The following is a 22,192-nucleotide window of genomic DNA, read 5'->3' on the forward strand; positions in this document are numbered from 1 at the left end:
TTTGGTTATTGAGAAGAAGTTGTTTGAAGATTTTAACATATTTGACCCCTGTGACCTTGAAAGTGGGTCAAGGTCATTTATTTGAACAAACTTGGTAGCCCTTGATCCCAGCATGCTACTGGCCAAATATCATCTTCCTGGGCCTTTTGGTTATTGAGAAGAAGTTGTTTAAAGCAAAAAGTTGACGCTGGACAGACGGACGGACGACGGATGCCGCACTATAACATAAGCTCACTTGCCCTTCGGGCAGGTGAGCTAATAAAAAAACTTTAGCTGTACATGTCACTTCAATGGCTAATATGCTTAAAACAAGAGGCCCATGGGCCTTAACATTCACCTGAGTTATGTAAAAACTGATGTTATCGATGTTGCCAAATGAAAAAGAAATCATTTTGTAACAAATGTAACTTGAACTACATGTAATGCAAAAGATGTGTGAAAGATCTGGGTAGTATATGTACTATGTACAAATAGTGGTTCTGTCAGTCAGCTGAATTATGATCGAGCACCTTAAGCCCCTTCCATCTATGAAGAGTATTTGATCCTACCATACCTGGATCTTGAGAAGAAGATTTTTAAAATTTTAGTCAATTTTACCCTTTTTGGCCCCGCCCCTCAGGCTTCTGGGGGCTGGGGACCATATAATTCACAATTAAACTATAGTGAAGTTCACCCCCTCCCCAAGGGGAAGAGTGAGACCCCAGGGTCATGAAATTCACAATTTTGGTAAAGCACCTTAAGACCTTTCCATCTATGAAGAGTATTTGTTTCCCCTATTGGGCCCCGCCCCTCAGGCCCCTGGGGCGCCAGACCCACGGTTTATACAAAATTGGTTCCCCTTCATCCAAGGATGATTCTTACCAAATATGGAACAAATCCTTTCATTCCTACAGAAGGAGAAGGATTTTAAAGAATTTGTTATATTACCCCTATTGGGCCCCGCCCCTCAGCCCCCAGGGGGGCCAGACCCACCATGTACACAAAATTTGTTTCACTTCCCCCAAGAATGCTTCGGACCAAATTTGGTCAAAATCTGCTCAGTTGTTCATGACAAGTAGCGTTTTAAAGGGAGAGTTGACAGACGAACGGACGACAGACGCTGCAGTATGGTATAAGCTCACCTTGGTCCTTCGTACCAGGTGAGCTAAAAATGCTGGTCCAAAATGTGATTTCCCTATATAAACTATGGTAAAGTTTACACCCTCCCTTGGGGGAAACTTGAGACCCCAGGGTCAGGAAATTCACTCTTTTGGTACAGCACCTTAAGACCTTTCCATCTATGAAGAGTATTTGATTCTACCATATCTGGATCCTGAGAAGAATATTTTTGAAATTTTTGTCAGTTTGACCCTTTTTGGCCCTGCCCCTCAGGCCCCTGGGGGCTGGGGACCATATAGTTCACAATTTTGGTTGACCTTTGGCCAGGGAAGGTTTCTGCAAAATTTCATTGAAATTGGATCAGGGGATTTGGAGAAGAAGTCGAAAAAATGTAAATTGTTTACAGACGCCGCCGCCAGACAAAAGGCGATCGCAAGACTTTGTCTCAGGTGACCTAAAAATGATTTAGAAATATAAAGTAAGGAGACACCTATTTGAAAATTTTATACATTGATGAAAGCATTCAAAGAAAATACTGACTGCATCACCTGGCCATTTCCTCCATTAAGAACTCATTTGTGGTACACCAGATCAAAAGATAACATCTTGTCCTGATGACACCTTGAGAGGTGAAACTAGTCAGCCAAATAAACTAAAACACTCACTTAATCGGTGACGCTTGAGTATGTTGTGATTATGATCCTACTTTAAATGTAAGACAAGAGGCCCAGAGGGCCTGTATCGCTCACCTGGATACCTAAGCAATCATGGTAAAATATTCTCCAAATGAGATCAAGGGAATATGCCAATCCCCAAGGCCAATCCTTGTAGCATATTAGTATTAGATTTATCATGCCCAGCAATTTTATGTATGGTTAACGGGTGGGGATCTCAACTGTTTCCAAGCTTTGACTCAGAAACTAGGTCCCTAGGGTTATGGCCAGACCCCAGGATCAATTCTAATATCGTGACTGCGTTTGTCTCTTTTTGCCCAGCATTTGTATAAATAGTTTTGGGGTGGGGATCTCAAACATTTCAAAGTTATGACCCAGTGGTTAAGTCTGCAAGGGTGAGGCAGACCCTGCGGTCAATTCTAATATCATGACTGCATTCGTCTCTTTATGCCCAACAATTGTATATATAGTTTTGGGGTGGGGATCTTAACCATTTCAAAGTTATGACCCAGGGGTTAAGTCTCCAAGGGTGGGGCAGTCCCCAAGGCCATCTTGGAAGCATATGTGCAATAATCTTTTTATACTCAGCAATTGTATATACGGTTATAGGGTGGGGCTCTCAACTGTTTCCAAGCTGTGACTAAGAAAGTAGGTCCCTAGGGGTTCGGTCAGACCCCAGGGTCTATTCTGATATCATGACTGCATTCGTCTCTTTATGCCAAGCATTTGTATATATAGTTTTGGGGTGGGGATCTCAACATTTTTAAAGTTATGGCCCAGGGATTATGTCTCCAAGGGTTGGGCCAGACCCTAGGGCCATCCTAGAAGCAAATGTGCATTCTTCTCTTTATACTCAGCAATTGTATACCATGGTTATATGGTGGGGATCTCAACCATTTCCAAGTAATACACTTTTTTTTGGCCCCAACCCTTAGCCCGGGGGGTTCATCAGTACCACCATTTGTACAATTTTGAATCCCTGCCTCCCATGATTCCTCCCATCCAAATATGATCAATATCCATGGCATCATTCCAGAGAAGAAGTCGCTTAAAGCAGTATAGCCAAATTTCCCTTTTTGCCCTACCCCAAGCCCTCTTGGGGGTCAGCCCCATCATTTGTACAATTTTGATTCCCCACCACCTAGGGATGCTTCCAGTCAAATATGGTTGATATCCACTTCTCAGTACCAGAGAAAAAGTCGCTTAAAGCAGTATAGCCAAATTTCCCTTTTTGCCCTACCCCAAGCCCTCTTGGGGGTCAGCCCCATCATTTGTACAATTTTGATTCCCCACCACCTAGGGATGCTTCCAGTCAAATATGGTTGATATCCACTTCTCAGTACCAGAGAAAAAGTCGCTTAAAGCAGTATAGCCAAATTGACCCCTTTTGGCCCCGCCCCTCAGCCCCCTGGGGGGTCAGCCCCATCATTTGTACAATTTTGATTCCCCACCACCTAGGGATGCTTCCAGTCAAATATGGTTGATATCCACTTCTTAGTTCCAGTGAAGAAGTCGCTTAAAGCAATATAGCCAAATTGACCCCTTTTGGCCACGCCCCTCAGCTCCCTGGGGGGTCAGCCCAATTATTTGTACAATTTTGAATCTCCACCACCTAGGGATGCTTCCAGTCAAATATGGTTAATATCCATCTCTTGGTTCCAAAGAAGAAGACGCTTAAAGCAGTATAGCCAAATTTCCCCCTTTTTGCCCCGCCCCCCAGCCCCCTGGGGGGTTCAGCCCCATCATTTGTACAATTTTGAATCCCCACCACCTAGGGATGCTTCCAGTCAAATATGGTTAATATCCATCTCTTGGTTCCAAAGAAGAAGACGCTTAAAGCAGTATAGCCAAATTCCCCCCTTTTTGCCCCGCCCCTCAGCCCCCTGGGGGGTCAGCCCAATTATTTGTACAATTTTGAATCCCCACCACCCAGGAATGCTTCCAGTCAAATTTAGTTAAATTCCATTCAGTGGTTAAGAAGAAGAAGTCGTTTAAAGAAATTGTTGACGTACAGACGGACTACCGACGACGGACGCAATGGTATGGCATAAGCTCACCTTGGGCCTTTGGACCAGGTGAGCTAATAATATAATAAGTTCATCATGCAATGATATAAAAACTTAAAACCTAGTATACCAACAGGGTCTATTGCCCCAGGCAGAACAGATGAAGATTTTCTTACCACATGTAGCGGCGTCCTCTTGTCGTAATCGGCCATGTTGAGGTCGGCGCCTGCTGCTCTCCAGGCCTGAAGCGTGCTCACCTCATCCCGTGCTGCAGCGCTGACAAACACACAGTTGACATATTGATGTGAACAGTTTAACATTGGGACTGTGCTTGAAAGTTGTTAAAAGATTTGGGGAATATACTGCTGATTTTCCTATGTCCACCACAACATTTGATTCCTCAGTATGCTTTTACTACTTGTACTAAAAGAAATTGAAAATCAAGCCTCAATAGTCCAGCCACCAATATGCTGGCTGTCCCCCCTATCCATCCGATGTTCTAGAGGACTTTTTCTATACAAATTGTCCCATTAATCAAGCTGTCTAATCATCCAGCCACTTTTTATGTGAATAAAGTTCGCTGGATTATTGCAGCTCCATTGTATTGTGATCATGAATACAGATTGAAAAACAGACATACAGTCGAACCTCGTTATCTCGAACTCGTTTAACTCGAAGACCCCGTTTAACTCGAAGTGTTTCATCGGTCCCGGCCAAAACTCTTCTTAATCTTAGTAATAAAAACTGATAGTTCGAACTCTGAAAACTCGAATAACTCGGATATCTCGAAGTGAAATATCGGTCCCAACAACGTAAATCCTACATAAAAATATCGCTTACCTCGAAGTTTCTTAAGATTCACAAGTCGATCATATATTCTTTAATTATTTGATACATATTAGATGCAGTGCTACGGTAAACATCGTTCTCATAGAGCAGCTTACGCTCGGTCATAATTTCTTCGATTAAACTTATTGTATTAAAATGTGTTTGACTGTAAAAACACTTTGTTCAAATAAAGAAACAGACTTCATCAATGTAGATTAACAACAATTAGTACTCACTGCGAGCCCGTAAACAATTTGAATGGCATATTATTTACACCAAAGCTGCCGACACATTCTAACCGGTAAATGGGTCACTGTGTGCGGTCATGCGTAAATAAGCTCCACAGTAAAAATCACAACCTAGGACTGGTTCGTCGATTTATGTTTTTACAGGAGCTTGTATGGCAGTGACACTGATAATTAATTGAGGGATTATAGGAACAATACGATAATTATTATTGAGTACGTCGTGTTGAGGAGATGTCAAGTGTCATTGGGGTCTATAAATGTTGATATGTTTCCTGATTAACTCATACCCATTTCGGAATGTCGAAATCAACTGAGCAATCCAACGAAGGACCCGGCTCCACCGGGGGGATACTTGGATCAGTTGAAAGGGTGAAAACCGGCGTGAAGAGAAAGATTGTGTATTGTTTTCGCGTGTACTCATTAAAAACATCATTTACGTGTACGCTCCAATACCGTGATTTGTGTAAAGACCTGCGCACTTTCATTTCCGCTATCAGCATAGCGAGGTCGGAGACAGCATGTAAGTTTTACAGTAGACGTTCTTCCTGTTTGTATGTGTGGTTATTGTAACATTGATTTGTATCAATTAATTAATATGATTATGAATAAATTGTTATTTTTATTTTATATCGTTATCTTTTTGTCATTTATCGACTGTTTATATAAGTTGTTGATTTTTCCGACAGTCAACGTATTGACAGCCTCATATTTGACCAAACACTTTACCAAGCTTTATGCCAAACTTATGAACTCGCTTAACTCGAATACTCGGATAACTTGAAGTTTTCCAGCGATCCCGTCGACTTCGAGATAACGAGGTTCGACTGTACTTTGTTTTATGGGTTAACCCTTTAAATGCAGACAGATTTTACAGTAAGGGTTTCCCCTGTGTATTCAGACAGATTTTACTGTAAGGATTTTCCCTGTGTATTCAGACAGATTTTACAGTAAGGGTTTTCCCTGTGTATTCAGACAGATTTTACTGTAAGGGTTTCCCCCTGTAAATGCAGACAGATTTTACAGTAAGGGTTTTCCCAGTGTATTCAGACAGATTTTCCTGTAAGGGTTTCTCCAGTAAATGCAGATAGATTTTACTATAAAGGTTTTCCCTGTGTATTCAGATAGATTTTACTGTAATGGTTCCCCTGTAAACGCAGACAGATTTTACTGTAAGGGTTTCCCCCTGTAAATGCAGATAGATTTAACTGTAAGGGTTTCCCCTATAAATGCACACAGATTTTACTGTAAGGGGTTACCCTGTAAATGCAGACATATTTTACTGTTATGGGTTTCCCCTGTGTATGCAGACATATTTTACTGTAAGGGTTTCCCCCTGTAAATGCAGACAGATTTAACTGTTAGAGGTTCCCCTATAAATGCAGACAGATTTTACTGTAAGGGATTTCCCTGTGTATTCAGACAGATTTTACTGTGAGGGTTTACCATGTGTATTCAGACAGATTTTACTGTAAAGGTTTACCATGTGTGTTCAGACAAATTTTACTGTAAGGGATTTCCCTGTGTATTCAGACAGATTTTACTGTAAGGGTTTCCCCTGTAACTGCAAACATATTTTACTGTAAGGGTTTTCCCTGTAACTGCAGACAGATTTAACTGTAAGGGTTTTCCCTGTGTATTCAGACAGATTTTACTGTAAGGGTTTTCCCTTTGTATTCAGACAAATTTTACTGTAAAGGTTTTCCCTGTAACTGCAGACAGATTTTACTGTAAGTGTTTTCCCTTTGTATTCAGACAAATTTTACTGTAAGGGTTTCCCCTGTAACTGCAGACAGATTTTACTGTAAGGGTTTTCCCTGTAAATGCAGACAGATTTTACTGTAAGGTTTTCCCTATAAATGCAGACAGATTATACTGTAAGGGGTTCCCCTGTAAATGCAGACAGATTTTACTGTAAAGATTTCCCCTGTAAATGCCGACAGATTTTACTGTAAGGGTTTTCCCTGTAAATACAGACAGATTTTACTGTAAGGGTTTTCCTGTAACTGCAGACAGATTTTACTGAAAGGGTTTTCCCTTTGTGTTCAGACAAATTTTACTGTAAGGGTTTCCCCTGTAACTGCAGACTGATTTTACTGTATGGGTTTTCCCTGTGTATTCAGACAGATTTTACTGTAAGGGTTTTCCCTGTGTATTCAGATAGATTTTATTGTAGGGGTTTCCCCTGTTAATGCAGACAGATTTTACTGTAAGGGTTTTCCCTGTAAATACAGACAGATTTTACTGTAAGGGTTTTCCTGTAACTGCGGACAGATTTTACTGAAAGGGTTTTCCCTTTGTGGTCAGACAAATTTTACTGTAAGGGTTTCCCCTGTAACTGCAGACTGATTTTACTGTATGGGTTTTCCCTGTGTATTCAGACAGATTTTACTGTAAGGGTTTCCCCTGTGTATTCAGACAGATTTTTCTGTAAGGGTTTTCCCTATGTATTCAGACAGATTTTACTGTAAGGGTTTAAGGGTTTTCCCTGTGTATTCAGACAGATTTTACTGTAAGGGATTTCCCTGTAAATGCTGACAGATTTTGCTGTAAGGGTTTTCCATGTAAATGCAGACATATTTTACTGTAAGGGATTTCCCTGTAAATTCAGACAGATTTTACTGTAAGGGTTTTCCCTGTGTATTCAGATAGATTTTATTGTAGGGGTTTCCCCTGTTAATGCAGACAGATTTTACTGTAAGGGTTTTCCCTGTAAATACAGACAGATTTTACTGTAAGGGTTTCCCTGTAACTGCAGACAGATTTTACTGAAAGGGTTTTCCCTTTGTGTTCAGACAAATTTTACTGTAATGGTTTCCCCTGTAACTGCAGACAGATTTTACTGGAATGGTTTCCCCCTGTAACTGCAGACAGATTTTACTGTAAGGGTTTCCCCTGTGTATTCAGATAGATTTTATTGTAGGGGTTTCCCCTGTTAATGCAGACAGATTTTACTGTAAGGGTTTTCCCTGTGTATTCAGATAGATTTTATTGTAGGGGTTTCCCCTGTTAATGCAGACAGATTTTACTGTAAGGGTTTCCCCTGTGTATTCAGATAGATTTTATTGTAGGGGTTTCCCCTGTTAATGCAGACAGATTTTACTGTAAGGGTTTCCCCTGTAACTGCAGACTGATTTTACTGTATGGGTTTTCCCTGTGTATTCAGACAGATTTTACTGTAAGGGTTTTCCTGTAACTGCGGACAGATTTTACTGAAAGGGTTTTCCCTTTGTGGTCAGACAAATTTTACTGTAAGGGTTTCCCCTGTAACTGCAGACTGATTTTACTGTATGGGTTTTCCCTGTGTATTCAGACAGATTTTACTGTAAGGGATTTCCCTGTAAATGCTGACAGATTTTGCTGTAAGGGTTTTCCATGTAAATGCAGACATATTTTACTGTAAGGGATTTCCCTGTAAATTCAGACAGATTTTACTGTAAGGGTTTTCCCTGTGTATTCAGACAGATTTTCCTGTAAGGTTTTTCCCTGTGTATTCAGACAGATTTTACTGTAAGGGTTTCCCCTGTGTATGCAGACATATTTTACTGTAAGGGTTTTCCCTGTGTATTCAGATAGATTTTATTGTAGGGGTTTCCCCTGTTAATGCAGACAGATTTTACTGTAAGGGTTTTCCCTGTAAATACAGACAGATTTTACTGTAAGGGATTTCCTGTAACTGCAGACAGATTTTACTGAAAGGGTTTTCCTTTGTGTTCAGACAAATTTTACTGTAAGGGTTTCCCCTGTAACTGCAGACTGATTTTACTGTATGGGTTTTCCCTGTGTATTCAGACAGATTTTACTGTAAGGGTTTCTCTTGTAACTGCAGACAGATTTTACTGTAAGGGTTTTCCCTGTAAATGCAGACAGATTTTACTGTAAGGGTTTCCCCTGTGTATTCAGACAGATTTTTCTGTAAGGGTTTTCCCTATGTATTCAGACAGATTTTACTGTAAGGGTTTTCCTGTAACTGCGGACAGATTTTACTGAAAGGGTTTTCCCTTTGTGGTCAGACAAATTTTACTGTAAGGGTTTCCCCTGTAACTGCAGACAGATTTTACTGGAATGGTTTCCCCCTGTAACTGCAGACAGATTTTACTGTAAGGGTTTCCCCTGTAACTGCAGACTGATTTTACTGTATGGGTTTTCCCTGTGTATTCAGACAGATTTTACTGTAAGGGATTTCCCTGTAACTGCAGACAGATTTAACTGTAAGGGTTTTCCCTGTGTATTCAGACAGATTTTACTGTAAGGGTTTCTCTTGTAACTGCAGACAGATTTTACTGTAAGGGTTTCCCCTGTAACGGCAGACTGATTTTACTGTATGGGTTTCCCCTGTAACTGCAAACAGATTTTACTGTAAGGGTTTCCCCTGTGTATGCAGACATATTTTACTGTAAGGGTTTTCCCTGTGTATTCAGACAGATTTTACTGTAAGGGTTTCCCCTGTGTATGCAGACATATTTTACTTTAAAGGTTTTCCCTGTGTATTCAGACAGATTTTACTGTAAGGGTTTTCCCTATGTATTCAGACAGATTTTACTGTAAGGGTTTCCCCTGTAACTGCAGACAGATTTTACTGTAAGGGTTTCCCCTGTAACTGCAGACATATTTTATTGTAAGGATTTCCCTTGTATCTGCAGACAGATTTTACTGTAAGGGTTTTCCCTGTGTATTCAGACAGATTTTACTGTAAGGGTTTCCCCTGTGTATGCAGACATATTTTACTTTAAAGGTTTTCCCTGTGTATTCAGACAGATTTTACTGTAAGGGTTTTCCCTATGTATTCAGACAGATTTTACTGTAAGGGTTTCCCCTGTAACTGCAGACATATTTTATTGTAAGGATTTCCCTTGTAAATGCAGACAGATTTTACTGTAAGGGTTTTCCCTGTGTATTCAGACAGATTTTACTGTAAGGTTTTTCCCTGTGTATTCAGACAGATTTTACTGTAAAGGTTTACCATGTGTATTCAGACAAATTTTACTGTAAGGGATTTCCCTGTGTATTCAGACAGATTTTACTGTAAGGGGTTCCCTTGTAAATGCAGACAGATCTTATTGTATTGGTTTCCCTTGTAAATGCACACAGATTTTATTGTAAGGGTTTCCCCTGTGTATACAGAAAGATTTTACTGTAAGGGTTTTCCCTGTGTATGCAGACAGATTTTACTGTAAGGGTTTCCCCCTGTAAATGCAGACAGATTTAACTGTAAGGGGTTCCCCTATAAATGCAGACAGATTTTACTGTAAGGGATTTCCCTGTAAATGCAGACAGATTTTACTGTAAGGGTTTCTCCAGTAAATGCAGATAGATTTTACTATAAAGGTTTTCCCTGTGTATTCAGACAGATTTTACTGTAATTGTTCCCCTGTAAACGCAGACAGATTTTACTGTAAGGTTTCCCCCTGTAAATGCAGACAGATTTTACTGTAAGGGTTTCCCCCTGCAAATGCAGATAGATTTAACTGTAAGGGGTTCCCCTATAAATGCACACAGATTTTACTGTAAGGGGTTACCCTGTAAATGCAGACAGATTTTACTGTAAGGGGTTACCATGTGTATTCAGACAGATTTTACTGTAAGGGTTTACCATGTGTATTCAGACAGATTTTACTGTAAGGGATTTCCCTGTGTATTCAGACAAATTTTACTGTAAGGGGTTCCCCTGTTAATGCAGACAGATTTTACTGTAAGGGTTTTCCCTGTGTATTCAGATAGATTTTATTGTAGGGGTTTCCCCTGTTAATGCAGACAGATTTTATTGTAGGGGTTTCCCCTCTGTATTCAGACAGATTTTACTGTAAGGGTTTTCCCTGTGTATTCAGATAGATTTTACTGTAAGGTTTTTCCCTGTGTATGCAGACAGATTTTACTGTAAGGGTTTTCCCTGTGTATTCAGACAGATTTTACTGTAAGGGTTTCCCTTGTAAATGCAGACAGATTTTACTGTAAGGGTTTTCCCTGTGTATGCAGACAGATTTGACTGTAAGGGTTTTTCCCTGTGTATTCAGACAGATTTTACTGTAAGGGTTTTCTCTGTGTATTGAAACAGATTTTACTGTAAGGGTTTTCCCTGTGTATGCACAGATTTTACTGTAAGGCTTTTCCTTGTTCTGAGTATGTTTTTATAACACTTACTTTAAATCCCTTTGAATTTATCAAATGTCATTTCTTTTAAAATTTTAAAAATGTCAACAGCTGATGACTTCATCAACTGTCATGAATATATCTGGGGAAAATTATGCCGAGTGCTGAAATGATTAAACCTTGTAAACGGTGGTACCTGCACAGCTCCATTGCGATGCGAATTGGATGCATGGTAAGGTGGGCACCAGTCCTGACCAGCAGGGTGATGATCTGATGGTTTTTACTGATGATGGCATCATTGAGAGGGGTGTGGTCATGCTGGTCCTTTGTGTGGATTGTTGACCCGTGGTGGAGGAGGTACTGTACTACAGGCAGGTGGCCTTCTCTAGAAGCCACGTGTAATGCTGTTCGTCCATCTTGGTTTCCAGCTGACAAATTGCCACCCTGAGTAGGAAAAATACATTTAATAATTACATCATGCCCAGTTAAATCGGTAACTTAGTTATAGTCCAGAAATTTAACTTTATTGAGAGGATGCCATCATCATGAAATTGACTGCAAAATAATGTTTAAATCCTTAAAAAAAGATAGAACATATAAAATTGTCAAGAGAAAAATCAGGATAAAACCACATATTCACCTAAACAAAAGTCTATAGTCGATAAATGTAATACAAGAGTCAGTTAGCTTTGATCAATATGAATATGATCATTCTTTAGAGAACACTTATCTACGAACATTTTCAACATTTATTATCTGCCCTTTGATCTACGTACAGTGGTCCTTAGTCTCTCCAGGGCCTGGACATCGTTACTCTTGGCAGCAGCACACATCAGATTAGGATAGAGAGCATCTTTCAGCTTTACAGTTTCCTCCTTAGTGCTGATACTGAGAGCCTTAGCCACAGAGTCGATCAACTCAAAGTCCAGAATGGAAATATCCTCAATGTGGAGAGAGCGGACTTCTCCTCGCAGGTTTCTTTTCATCATCTGAAATAAACAATCTTTAAACTTGAATCGTTGTAGTTAATAACCACAGCTCAAATATCTTTGGTGAACATTTTAGTCTGAAAACTATCACTTAACAGAATTTAGGAATTGGTTGTACATTTGTTATGATTGCTAATCTTTAAACCTTAAATATTTTAACCTCAATAGTTACAAACAATGCTCATCTTCCTCTTTATTGGTTCATAGTCATATTTTATTTTCATCTTCATCTTAATAAATATTCGTTAAAGGATCTCTGCCCCACTGCACTTTGGTTTTTCCTATATTCCCTTAACTTCCGTTTGGATGTAACTGTAGAACATTTGGTGTAGAACAATTCCGTCGACTAGGTAGCTCAACTGAATAGAGCGATAGTTTAGCAGTCTGACATTCTGGGTTCAGATCTGGGTCTAGCCCCACAGTGGGGTTTTAACAGAACACTGTTGTTGATTGCATTTTGTTTATTTTATCTTGATTAACTCTCTTAAAAGTCCTGCAAGATATGGTTTTAACGATTGATCAATGCTAGCCATGCCGGAAAACACAGTTTCCAATACTTAAAAGTTACCGTTTCTGGCAGTGGTACTGGGATCCTTAATCATGATTTACTACAAACATCACCTCAGTATAGAGGACAATAGGGTTTTACTAACATTCATCAGTCATCCGTACTTCCTCTTTCTTGTTAATATACAGTAAAACCTATCTAAACCGGCTCCTGTCTAATCTGGATCCCTCTCTGGCATATTCCCTATATAATCATAGTTAAACCATGTATAAACCGGACCCGGTCCATTCCAAAAACCGGTGTTGTTTCACAAAAGTTGGCATAGTAATCCATGTAAAAACAACCTGTTTATTCCGGCTCTGAAATTTCTCTTGGCCGGCTTCAATCTAAAACAAACACATTCTTAACAAATTAGCGCCATCCAATGTCGGGCCGAGTCATGGTCGACTGTGAGGTGCCCAAGGGGTTATTTACCGGTGATTGTTATAACTTACGTGAGGTGATCAACAACTACTCACAATGCATGCACGATTTTGTTATACAATAGCTTGAACTAATTTATATGTATTTTTGATAATAAATGACAAACATGTCTGTCTGTTGTGCCTTGGCTTCAGGATGAATCGTACACGTGTATGCACACCATGCAAACAGAAAAAAACGATTGTTGGGTTCAAATGAAAAAAAAATTGAAATGATAAAAACTTCAGAAACATTTCCAAAACCGATTCGTAAGGACCTTTCCCAACTTTATGGAGTCAGGACATCCACAGTGTCGGACGTTTTGAAAAAAAAAGGATGAACTAAAAAAACAACTCTTCGACAATGTTTCTAGTTCCTGTAAACGTTATAAGAGTGGTTCAAAGTTTTCTGATTTGAACACATTGGTACTGAAATGGTTTGAGCAGGCCCGGGTAAAAAGTCTCCCAATCAGTGGACCGATTTTGCAGGAAAAGACTTTATGGGGATGACATGGCAACCCCAGCCTCTGGATCAGATATGACACACCGGGAAGTATATTCGTGTCTGACTGAGATGTTTGCTTTTGCGGTAAACAAGAATGACCACTTTTTAGAATCTATTGCGTATTGACACAATCGTATACAGATTGTATGCAAAACACTACATTTTTGCATTTTCAAAAAATGGCATGCCGACCCTGAATAAAGCGGACACCTGTGTAAACCAGCCAATTAGTTTGGTTCCGATGACATCCGGTTTAGACAGGTTATACTGTATGTACAGTATGAAACTGTGAATAAATACTCGTAGCTTTTTTTGGTGGATTTCATGAAACACATGCAGTCATGTAATAACAGCCATCAAGTTTAATTAACAACACAATTCATTCCAGTTGATTCATACCTTACACTTGTTGATTCATACCTTACGCTTGTTGATTCATACCTTACGCTTGTTGATTCAAACCTCACGCTTGTTGATTCATACCTCACACTTGTTGATTCATACCTTACAGTTGTTGATTCATACTTTACACTTGTTGATTCATACCTCATGCTTGTTGATTCATACCTTACACTTGTTGATTCATACCTCATGCTTGTTGATTCAAACCTCACGCTTGTTGATTCATACCTCACACTTGTTGATTCATACCTTACACTTGTTGCTTCATACCTTACACTTGTTGATTCATACCTTACGCTTGTTGATTCATACCTTACGCTTATTGATTCATACCTTACACTTGTTGATTCATATCTTACACTTGTTGATTCATACCTTACACTTGTTGATTCATACCTTACGCTTGTCTTCCAAAGGCGAGCTTTTACTGAGTACGTAGCAGAGTTTGGTGAGAGCTGCCTCCGCTGTCATATCGCCCCCAGGTATCACTCCCTTATCATAAAGTGCCTGTCACAACATTGAAATAGAAACTTCATCTTCATTTGTGTGACAACATTTTACAATTAACTGTAATTCTAAAACATTTGAGATGTAAGACAGCATTTGATTGGTCAATAAAATATTTGCGACCATACAGCCACAATATACTGTCTGCAAAATTCTCACTTGATAATGAAGAACAGATGGCATTATTAATGACGTGTATAATGTTATTCTGCCTTTGTGAATGCTTCTGCAGTGAAACAGAATTCTGCAAAAACGTAAATGGCTGTTATGACTTTTTAATTAATGATACAGTCAGAAGGTTTGTATTGATATTCAAAAACTTCTGAAAAATTAAATAAAGCAAATTTTATATTTCCAGGGAGATAACACTAATAATCTTCAGTCATTGCTACCTAGCTTTTTTAAAGATGGTTTTGCATAGCAATTAGAATAAAGACGTCATAAATATCCACAGATTTAGAAAATTCTTGATTTTGCTATGTAGTTTCATCCCACCGAAATGTTTTTAAAGGTTGGTAAGTCAGAGGAACACACATTTTGTACAAGATTGTCATTCCATATTGCCTTTAATTTACCTTTCCTGTGGCATAAGTAGCATCCACATACCCTCGGGTACACTGTGTGATATTAATGATTATCACTCCTATATTGATGGCCTCTTCTATGGCCTTTAAAAGTTCTGGGCGGTTGTCGGGGGCGTTACCAGCCCCGTACGACTGAAGGACCACTCCCTGCATTGGTGGCTGGAGAAACAATCGCACCTGGAAATATAAAATAATTCCACATGCGAAGCTGAATTATTAAGTGAACTTGAGCAAGTGTATAAGTGTGAGTCGCTTACATAGATATACCCCCTGATTGTGCTTACACTTGCTTCTGGAGCAGAAATTTAAAGTTTGAAGGTCCATAACTCCGGAAAAAAATGGTTGAATCGCAAATTCCTTTCTTCATGCACATCTAAATAACATTTGGTGAACTTTCAATTTGTCTAGTTACAAAACAAATCCAAGCAATGGTTAAGGAGGAGTTGTGCTTACAAGGATCACGGACAGATGGATAAAAAAATGTTGTGATCAACTAATTTATTACATTTGTAAGCCAACACAGACCATCCAGGCACTTGGTTTTATCAATCACTTGAAACACATGTAGTGAACTGAATATGTGTCTCCAAAATTGTCGACTGGAAACTGGGACAATCTGACAAACAAAACAGGTCAAATTTAAGTTTTGAAAATTCTGTACCAAGAGATTGCTGGACAGAGGGACAACTCGACAGCAAAGTAGAACTGTACAATAGCAAATACACATTATTTAATTACGCTAAAACAAAATGGCAAACACCAGTTTTGGCAAAAAGCAGAAATTCTGCTTCCTGTTAATGGAAAACAAAATGACCTTCCTTAATATGATGACTACTCAATTTCCCCTGGTAGCAGGTACCGTGAAATCACTAATTTTTGGGGGTCTTTTAGTTACGTTGATTTTTGAAGGTAATCTTCATCCACAAATTTATAGGTCCACGAAGTGATAACAAATTTGACATTGAGCAATTCTCCGTGTGAGTGAATACTCGTAATCTACAAATTTATATACCTGCAAAATGGTTGTTTTTCAGGAAACCATTAAATTTGAGCCTCACAAAAATATCTGATTTCACAGCAACTTGTTTATACTAAAAACTGTTGACAAAATTTACACATAGGACACGGAATGACCACACTTGATTTGACCACTACACAATTTCTGCATTCATTTGACAGAGTGATGACAGCTGACATGCTGCAATTTTACAATTTATCATTCTGACATCTTACCAGCTGTTCCGAGATGCCTGGAAAAAGTCTTAATAGACCCACATTCTGACACATTCCACAGTGGATACGGAACTTTTCTGTGGTACCACTTCTAAACACAAGGGACCAATCAACTTAAAGTAAAAAGAGAAACATAGGTTAACACAGTGGTTTGCCTATAAACACCCCTTAAACATTGCTGAGAAGAACTTGACAGGAGACAACTGAACTGTTTACTGATGAGATGAAGCGAAACATTCATTGGTACTTTACTTTCTTGATTTTACATTGACAAATTAGTTACTGTATACTGGGAATGGTTTTGCCACAGTTTAACTTTTGCCTTATTTCATCTTCGGGTAATGTGGGGGAATTTATTACGATAGCTAACATTAGTAAACAACAAAATTAACACAGCAATCAAACACGAAGGGTGAAATCATTACGGGGCGAATACGGATTTTACCAGCCTAGTTTGACTGGGCAAAGGTTTTCTGGTATACAGTAGTTCTTTCATAAACTGCTAGTTTGAACTTGAGTCAGTATAGTCTCTTACATATTCACAACAGTTATATTTGCTATCTGACTGCAACCCTGAAAATAATGTTAAACTTGTCTGTAATGCATTAGTTATCACTGTACATGACTGTTGTAATGCTTGTATTGTAATGCTCGTATACTTATATATGTATGACCTGTTAAATTATCGTGAGGGTATTTTTAGTGACAATATGGTCATGATTAAACGTAATCGCCGTCAATGGAGATACCCTGGTACCCGGAGAAAATAAGTGGGTTCATGAATTCCAGAAAAAACAAACATGTATCGCAGATTATGACTTATGTCAAGTTCTTTAAAAGTTGTGTACACTTGTTGATGGGCCCTTTAAAGGACCCAATGTGTATGTCAACAACGGATTACAGGGACTGTTTGCATACTTGAGTGTCACCAACAATGATGGCCATATGATCAGTGTACCTTGTCTCTTCAAATTTCACCACATACTGATGTTAATCTGTCTGGATAAAGCTGAAATATCATACAGGACTTAACTGTGAATTCTGTCAGGACTTGACCTATAATATCGGTTGGGATTTACCAGTGATGTTTATCAAGATTTACCTGTGATGTTGATAGGACTTACCTGTGATGTTGATAGGACTTACCTGTGATGTTAATAGGACTCACCTGTGATATTGATAGGATTTACCTGTGATGTTGATAGGACTTACCTGTGATGTTGATAGGACTTACCAGCTGTGATGTTGATAGGATTTACCTGTGATGTTGATAGGACTTACCTGTGATGTTGATAGGATTTACCTGTGATATTGATAGGACTTACCTGTGATGTTGATAGGACTTACCTGTGATGTTGATAGGATTTACCTGTGATATTGATAGGACTTACCTGTGATGTTGATAGGACTTACCTGTGATGTCTGTCTCAAGCTCTGCTATAGCTGCTATGTTGGGTGATATGAAAGCATCAAAACTACCTGAGTCATTCTTAATGGTCCTATTGCCCCTCAACACCTTGTTCCCAAACAACACTAACACCTGTAATTATAAACGTTACAACAGTTAATAATGTCAGCAACCATAATTGCCTTATCTAACCCTTAGGCTGCTACGCACCACAATAGTCGTTTCGAAAAGTCAGGCCGTCAGTGCTACGAACCACTATAGTGGTGCGCGGTCTGTAAGTTATTGATCAGTAAACAGGAAGTGTGAAAGCGGACTGTTGCTATACCCAACCCGAAAGCGTATAGTAGAAGGCTTCTGATTGGTTGTTTTGTCATTACTTTCGATATTCCCGGCAATGTACCCTAGTAATATTCAAAGTGTGCGAGAGAATTTCAAATCGGAAAAAAGTCATAAAAATGGCGGACGTGTAGATTGAAGTGATGAATATGATGGTAAACATTTATTCTCCAGCATCACCTACGATGATAATAAAGGTTTTAAAGGGTTTGACATAATATGTAACTTTCCAATGTACGACTTTGTGCCCTATGCAAACATGAAAATATCGGTGGACCGAGGCACACGGCGTCTGCAGGTGAGGCCAAATTAAACATTGACATTGATACGTTTTGAGCCGATTGATTTCTTCAAACTATTTATCGATGATTTAATCAAAAACTAGACCATAGCTAAGATATATCTATATGCCGACTGTGACAATAAATATATTGAATGACGACCTGAAACCTGTAGCAAATCACATGCAATTCTTGATGAAATACCTGACCTTTTTACCTGAGAATCTCCGTGTAAATGTACTGCGTCTTAATGTCATAAATGAAGTTTATAATCTCTGTTATCATTTTCCAATCACATTTGCTGACAAAAACAATTTTAAAATGATCTTTCTGGTGCTTAAATCCGATTAATTAAAAGTTTCACCTTTTCTTACCTTTATTACCACCTGTACAGGTAAATACTAAAGCAACTTTAGAATCGAAAACATTAATATAAACTATACAATAACGAACAATTTTCCTATAACTTTTATTCACATATAACAAATATTTTTCAAGTTACGGTAAACCTTCGGTCAGTTCGAACAAAATTAAATAAATATTGATGAACCTGTTCGGATTATACAAAATTATGCTTCAGAAAATAAGCGTGAGTTCGAACTATTGGCAAAAATTTCGGCAAAGTGCAAATCAAGTCACAAACATATACCCCACATATTTCTTCATCGGAGTATACCTCTATATATCCAATGTAAGGTCGATACGTAACAACGACGACCTGGCATAGAACAATGGCACATTTATAAATGGGTAAAATGATAGTATATTATTTAATTCAATGCTAATTGATCATTAAACTTTCTTCATTTCGTGATAATTATGATCAGTATTGCGAAGCAGAGGCCCTTGTGTAGGCCCCGAAACAGTACACGTTTCATTTGTGAAACAAAAGTTAAGACTACCTAGCTTGTATCAGAGACCTAAATATTGAGTCTCTGCGTGGGTAGGTTTTATTTGAATCAGAAACTATTGTGTATATTATTTCGTAATGAATGGTCCGTTTAATAAATTTAAAACATAGTCTACATAACCTGTTGCATTTACAAAGCGCTACTGTACAGTAAATATAGGTCTATATGTTAGTAAAATTAGGTCAGAACATCAACATGTCTGCTTTAAATTATAAGTGATATAGTCCTAATACCTACCAAACTTATTTGACACCTTCAAAATTACCCATCGCTAATTGGGACACCTGTGTATTGTTTGGACTTTGACATGAATGCTAATCACGTCACTCACCATGGCTGGGCGGCCGATTCCTACCGTGACATCGTGTCCTGCCCTACCTGGTGTGAGGCACACGTTTACAGGTAATACCTTGATTGGCAATAATTAAGGGATGTCTGGTCGCAATAAAATAATCAAAATACTTAGTTAACACTGTATTTGACAACACACCGGCGATTTCTTAGCGTACAGCCATACAGCGTGACATCAGTTCGTACTGATGGCATGTTATTTATACATTGTCGGGGCCTAAGTTGAAATTGGCTGTCTCGTGCATGTGTATTTTTCAAACAATGTAAAAACAAGAGGCCCAGAGGGCCTGTATCGCTCACCTGATTATAATTAAAGTAATTGGTATGAAGTAAAGATATAGCACTCTATGGTAGGTGCTGTAAGTACATATGAAATTTCAGAAAGATCCATCCAGTACTTGAGATATAGAGAAACAAACTTCAGACAGAGCCCCACACCTATGCTCCTACGGGGGTCATACCCACCAATTATACAAAATTGAGTCACCGTCACCCAAGGATGCTCCTCACTAAATAAGGATAAAATCCCTTGATCCCGATGGTCGGAGGAGGATTTTAAAGGTTTTACCTCTATTTCTCCTATTGGGCACCGCCCTTCTGCCCCCCTCGGAGACCACACCTACTGCTAATACAAAATTGAGTCCCCTTTGCCCAAGGATGCTCCAGACTAAATGAGGATAAAATCCCTTAATCCCTATGGTAGAAGAAGGATTTTAAAGGTTTTACCTCTTTTTTCCATATTGGGCCCTGCCTCTCTGCCTGCAGGGGGGTCAGACACACCGTTTATATAAAATTGATTCCCCATACCCAAGAATGCTTCAGACCAAATATGGACAAAATCCTGTCATTCCTACAGAAGAAGAAGGATTTTGAAGATTAACGTCTATTTCCCCTATTGGGCCCCACCCCTCAGGTCCCAGGGGGCCACACCCACCGTTTATACAAAATTGGTTCCCCTTTAGCCAAGGATGTTCCACACCAAATATGGACCAAATCCTTTCATTCCTACAAAAGATAAGAATTTTAAAGAATAATTTGCTATGTTTCCCCTATTGGGCCCCGCCCCTAAGGCCCCTGGGGGGCCAGACCATTGCTTAATACAAAATTGGTTCCCTTTCACCCAAGGATGCTCCACACCAAATATGGACCAAATCCTTTCATTCCTACAGAAGAAGAAGGATTTTAAAGAATAATTTGCTATGTTTCCCCTATTGGGCCCCGCTGCTCAGGCACCTGGGGGGCCAGATCCACGGGGTATACAAAGTTGGTTCCCCTTCACCCAAGAATGCTTCAGACCAAATATGGAACAAATCCTTTCATTCCTACAGAAGAAGGATTTTAAAAAAATTGCTTTGTTTCCCCTGTTGGGCCCCGCCCCTCAGCCCCCAAGGGGGCCAGACCCACCATTTATACAAACTTTGTTCCCCTTCCCCCAAGGATGCTTCTGACCAAATATGGACCAAATCCTTTCATTCCTACAGAAGAAGAAGGATTTTAAAGAATAATTTGCTATGTTTCCCCTATTGGGCCCCGCCCCTCAGGCCCCTGGGGAGCCAGACCCACGGTTTATACAAAATTGGTTCCCCTTCCCCCAAGGATGCTTCTGACCAAATATGGACCAAATCCTTCCATTCCTACAGAAGAAGAAGAATTTTTGAAGAATTTGCTATATTTCCCTTATTNACACGATATACTCTTTCTTAATCCGAACTATGAAAATGTGATCGTCAGCATCGGGAAAATCAGCTATGGGCAGTTAGAGGTTACGCGGCGCCTGTCAAAAGTTTTTTGCCGTGTAAAACCTCTACCATTGTTGGAGTAGTCACTCACCATGGCTGGGCAGCCGATTCCTACCGCGACATTGTGTCCTGCCCTACCTGGTGTGAGGGCACAAGTTTACAGGTAATACCTTGATTGGCAATAATTAAGGGATGTCTGGTCGCAATAAAATAATCAAAATGCTTAATTAACACTGTATTTGACAACACACGGGCGAATTTTTTTAGCGTACAGCCATACAGCGTGACATCATNACCAAATTTTGTTAAAATCCACTCAGTAGTTCATGACTAGTAGTGTAAAGTTGACGGACGACGGACGCTGCGGTATGGCATAAGCTCACCTTGGTCCTTCAAACCAGGTGAGCTAAAAATGAATCAACGCTTAAACCTGTGACATATATTTATGGTTTGTCTGTCACAGCTGTACTGCAATGCTCACACATACAACCCATTACCCTAAACGTGTCTGTTGATCAAAGTATTGGCATTTTTCCGGGGCCGATCGCCGTGAGCTTTCAATGGAGTTTGCCGAAAAAAAATCTTACTTTACATTTTCATTTGACAAGTTCGGACTATCCGAAATAGGGTCAATCAGAGTTTGAACTATTACTAGCTAGAAAATTATTGTTTTTATTGAAAAAAATCTGTGTTCAAACTATCCGCCAATTCGAACTGACTGGAGGTTTACCGTATGCGCATTTGAAAAATTATGTAAATTGATTTATATTTCAAAAATTAATTCAGCAGTGGCATCCCTTTACATAGAAATCAATGTAGCAGCCTAAGGGTTAAGGTGTGCAATTGTAGAGCCATCCCAAAAGCTAAGGATTCAACAACCAATAATGTCCAATAAGGAACAGGTGATAAGCACTCTAGAATAGTTCATGAAACAATGTTGGCAAATGATCATTTCTGGAACAGTTTTAAATGCAGAATATATCATGATGTAAACTAATTGCTTATCTTCCAAAAATTTATAAAGTTTTGAAACTGT

At 39.2% G+C, this 22,192-nt stretch overlaps 1 protein-coding gene across 3 annotated transcripts in view; it reads right to left on the reverse strand.

Moving 5' to 3' along the window:
• LOC110464073 (L-asparaginase-like) overlaps positions 1-22,192 on the reverse strand; it is a 54,774-nt gene that overhangs the window by 5,362 nt on the left and 27,220 nt on the right. For all 3 annotated transcript variants that reach the window (XM_021519104.1, XM_021519105.1, XM_021519103.1), the window contains 7 exons: positions 17,544-17,670; positions 16,131-16,243; positions 14,889-15,074; positions 14,203-14,313; positions 11,718-11,930; positions 11,138-11,385; positions 3,955-4,054 (listed from right to left, as the gene is read on the reverse strand). In XM_021519104.1, the coding sequence (XP_021374779.1) occupies positions 3,955-4,054; positions 11,138-11,385; positions 11,718-11,930; positions 14,203-14,313; positions 14,889-15,074; positions 16,131-16,243; positions 17,544-17,670 (1,098 nt within the window). The remainder of the gene's footprint in view (positions 1-3,954; positions 4,055-11,137; positions 11,386-11,717; positions 11,931-14,202; positions 14,314-14,888; positions 15,075-16,130; positions 16,244-17,543; positions 17,671-22,192) is intronic.

The sequence above is a fragment of the Mizuhopecten yessoensis genome, unplaced genomic scaffold (assembly GCF_002113885.1).
Source record: "Mizuhopecten yessoensis strain PY_sf001 unplaced genomic scaffold, ASM211388v2 scaffold10955, whole genome shotgun sequence".
NCBI lineage: Eukaryota > Metazoa > Mollusca > Bivalvia > Pectinida > Pectinidae > Mizuhopecten > Mizuhopecten yessoensis.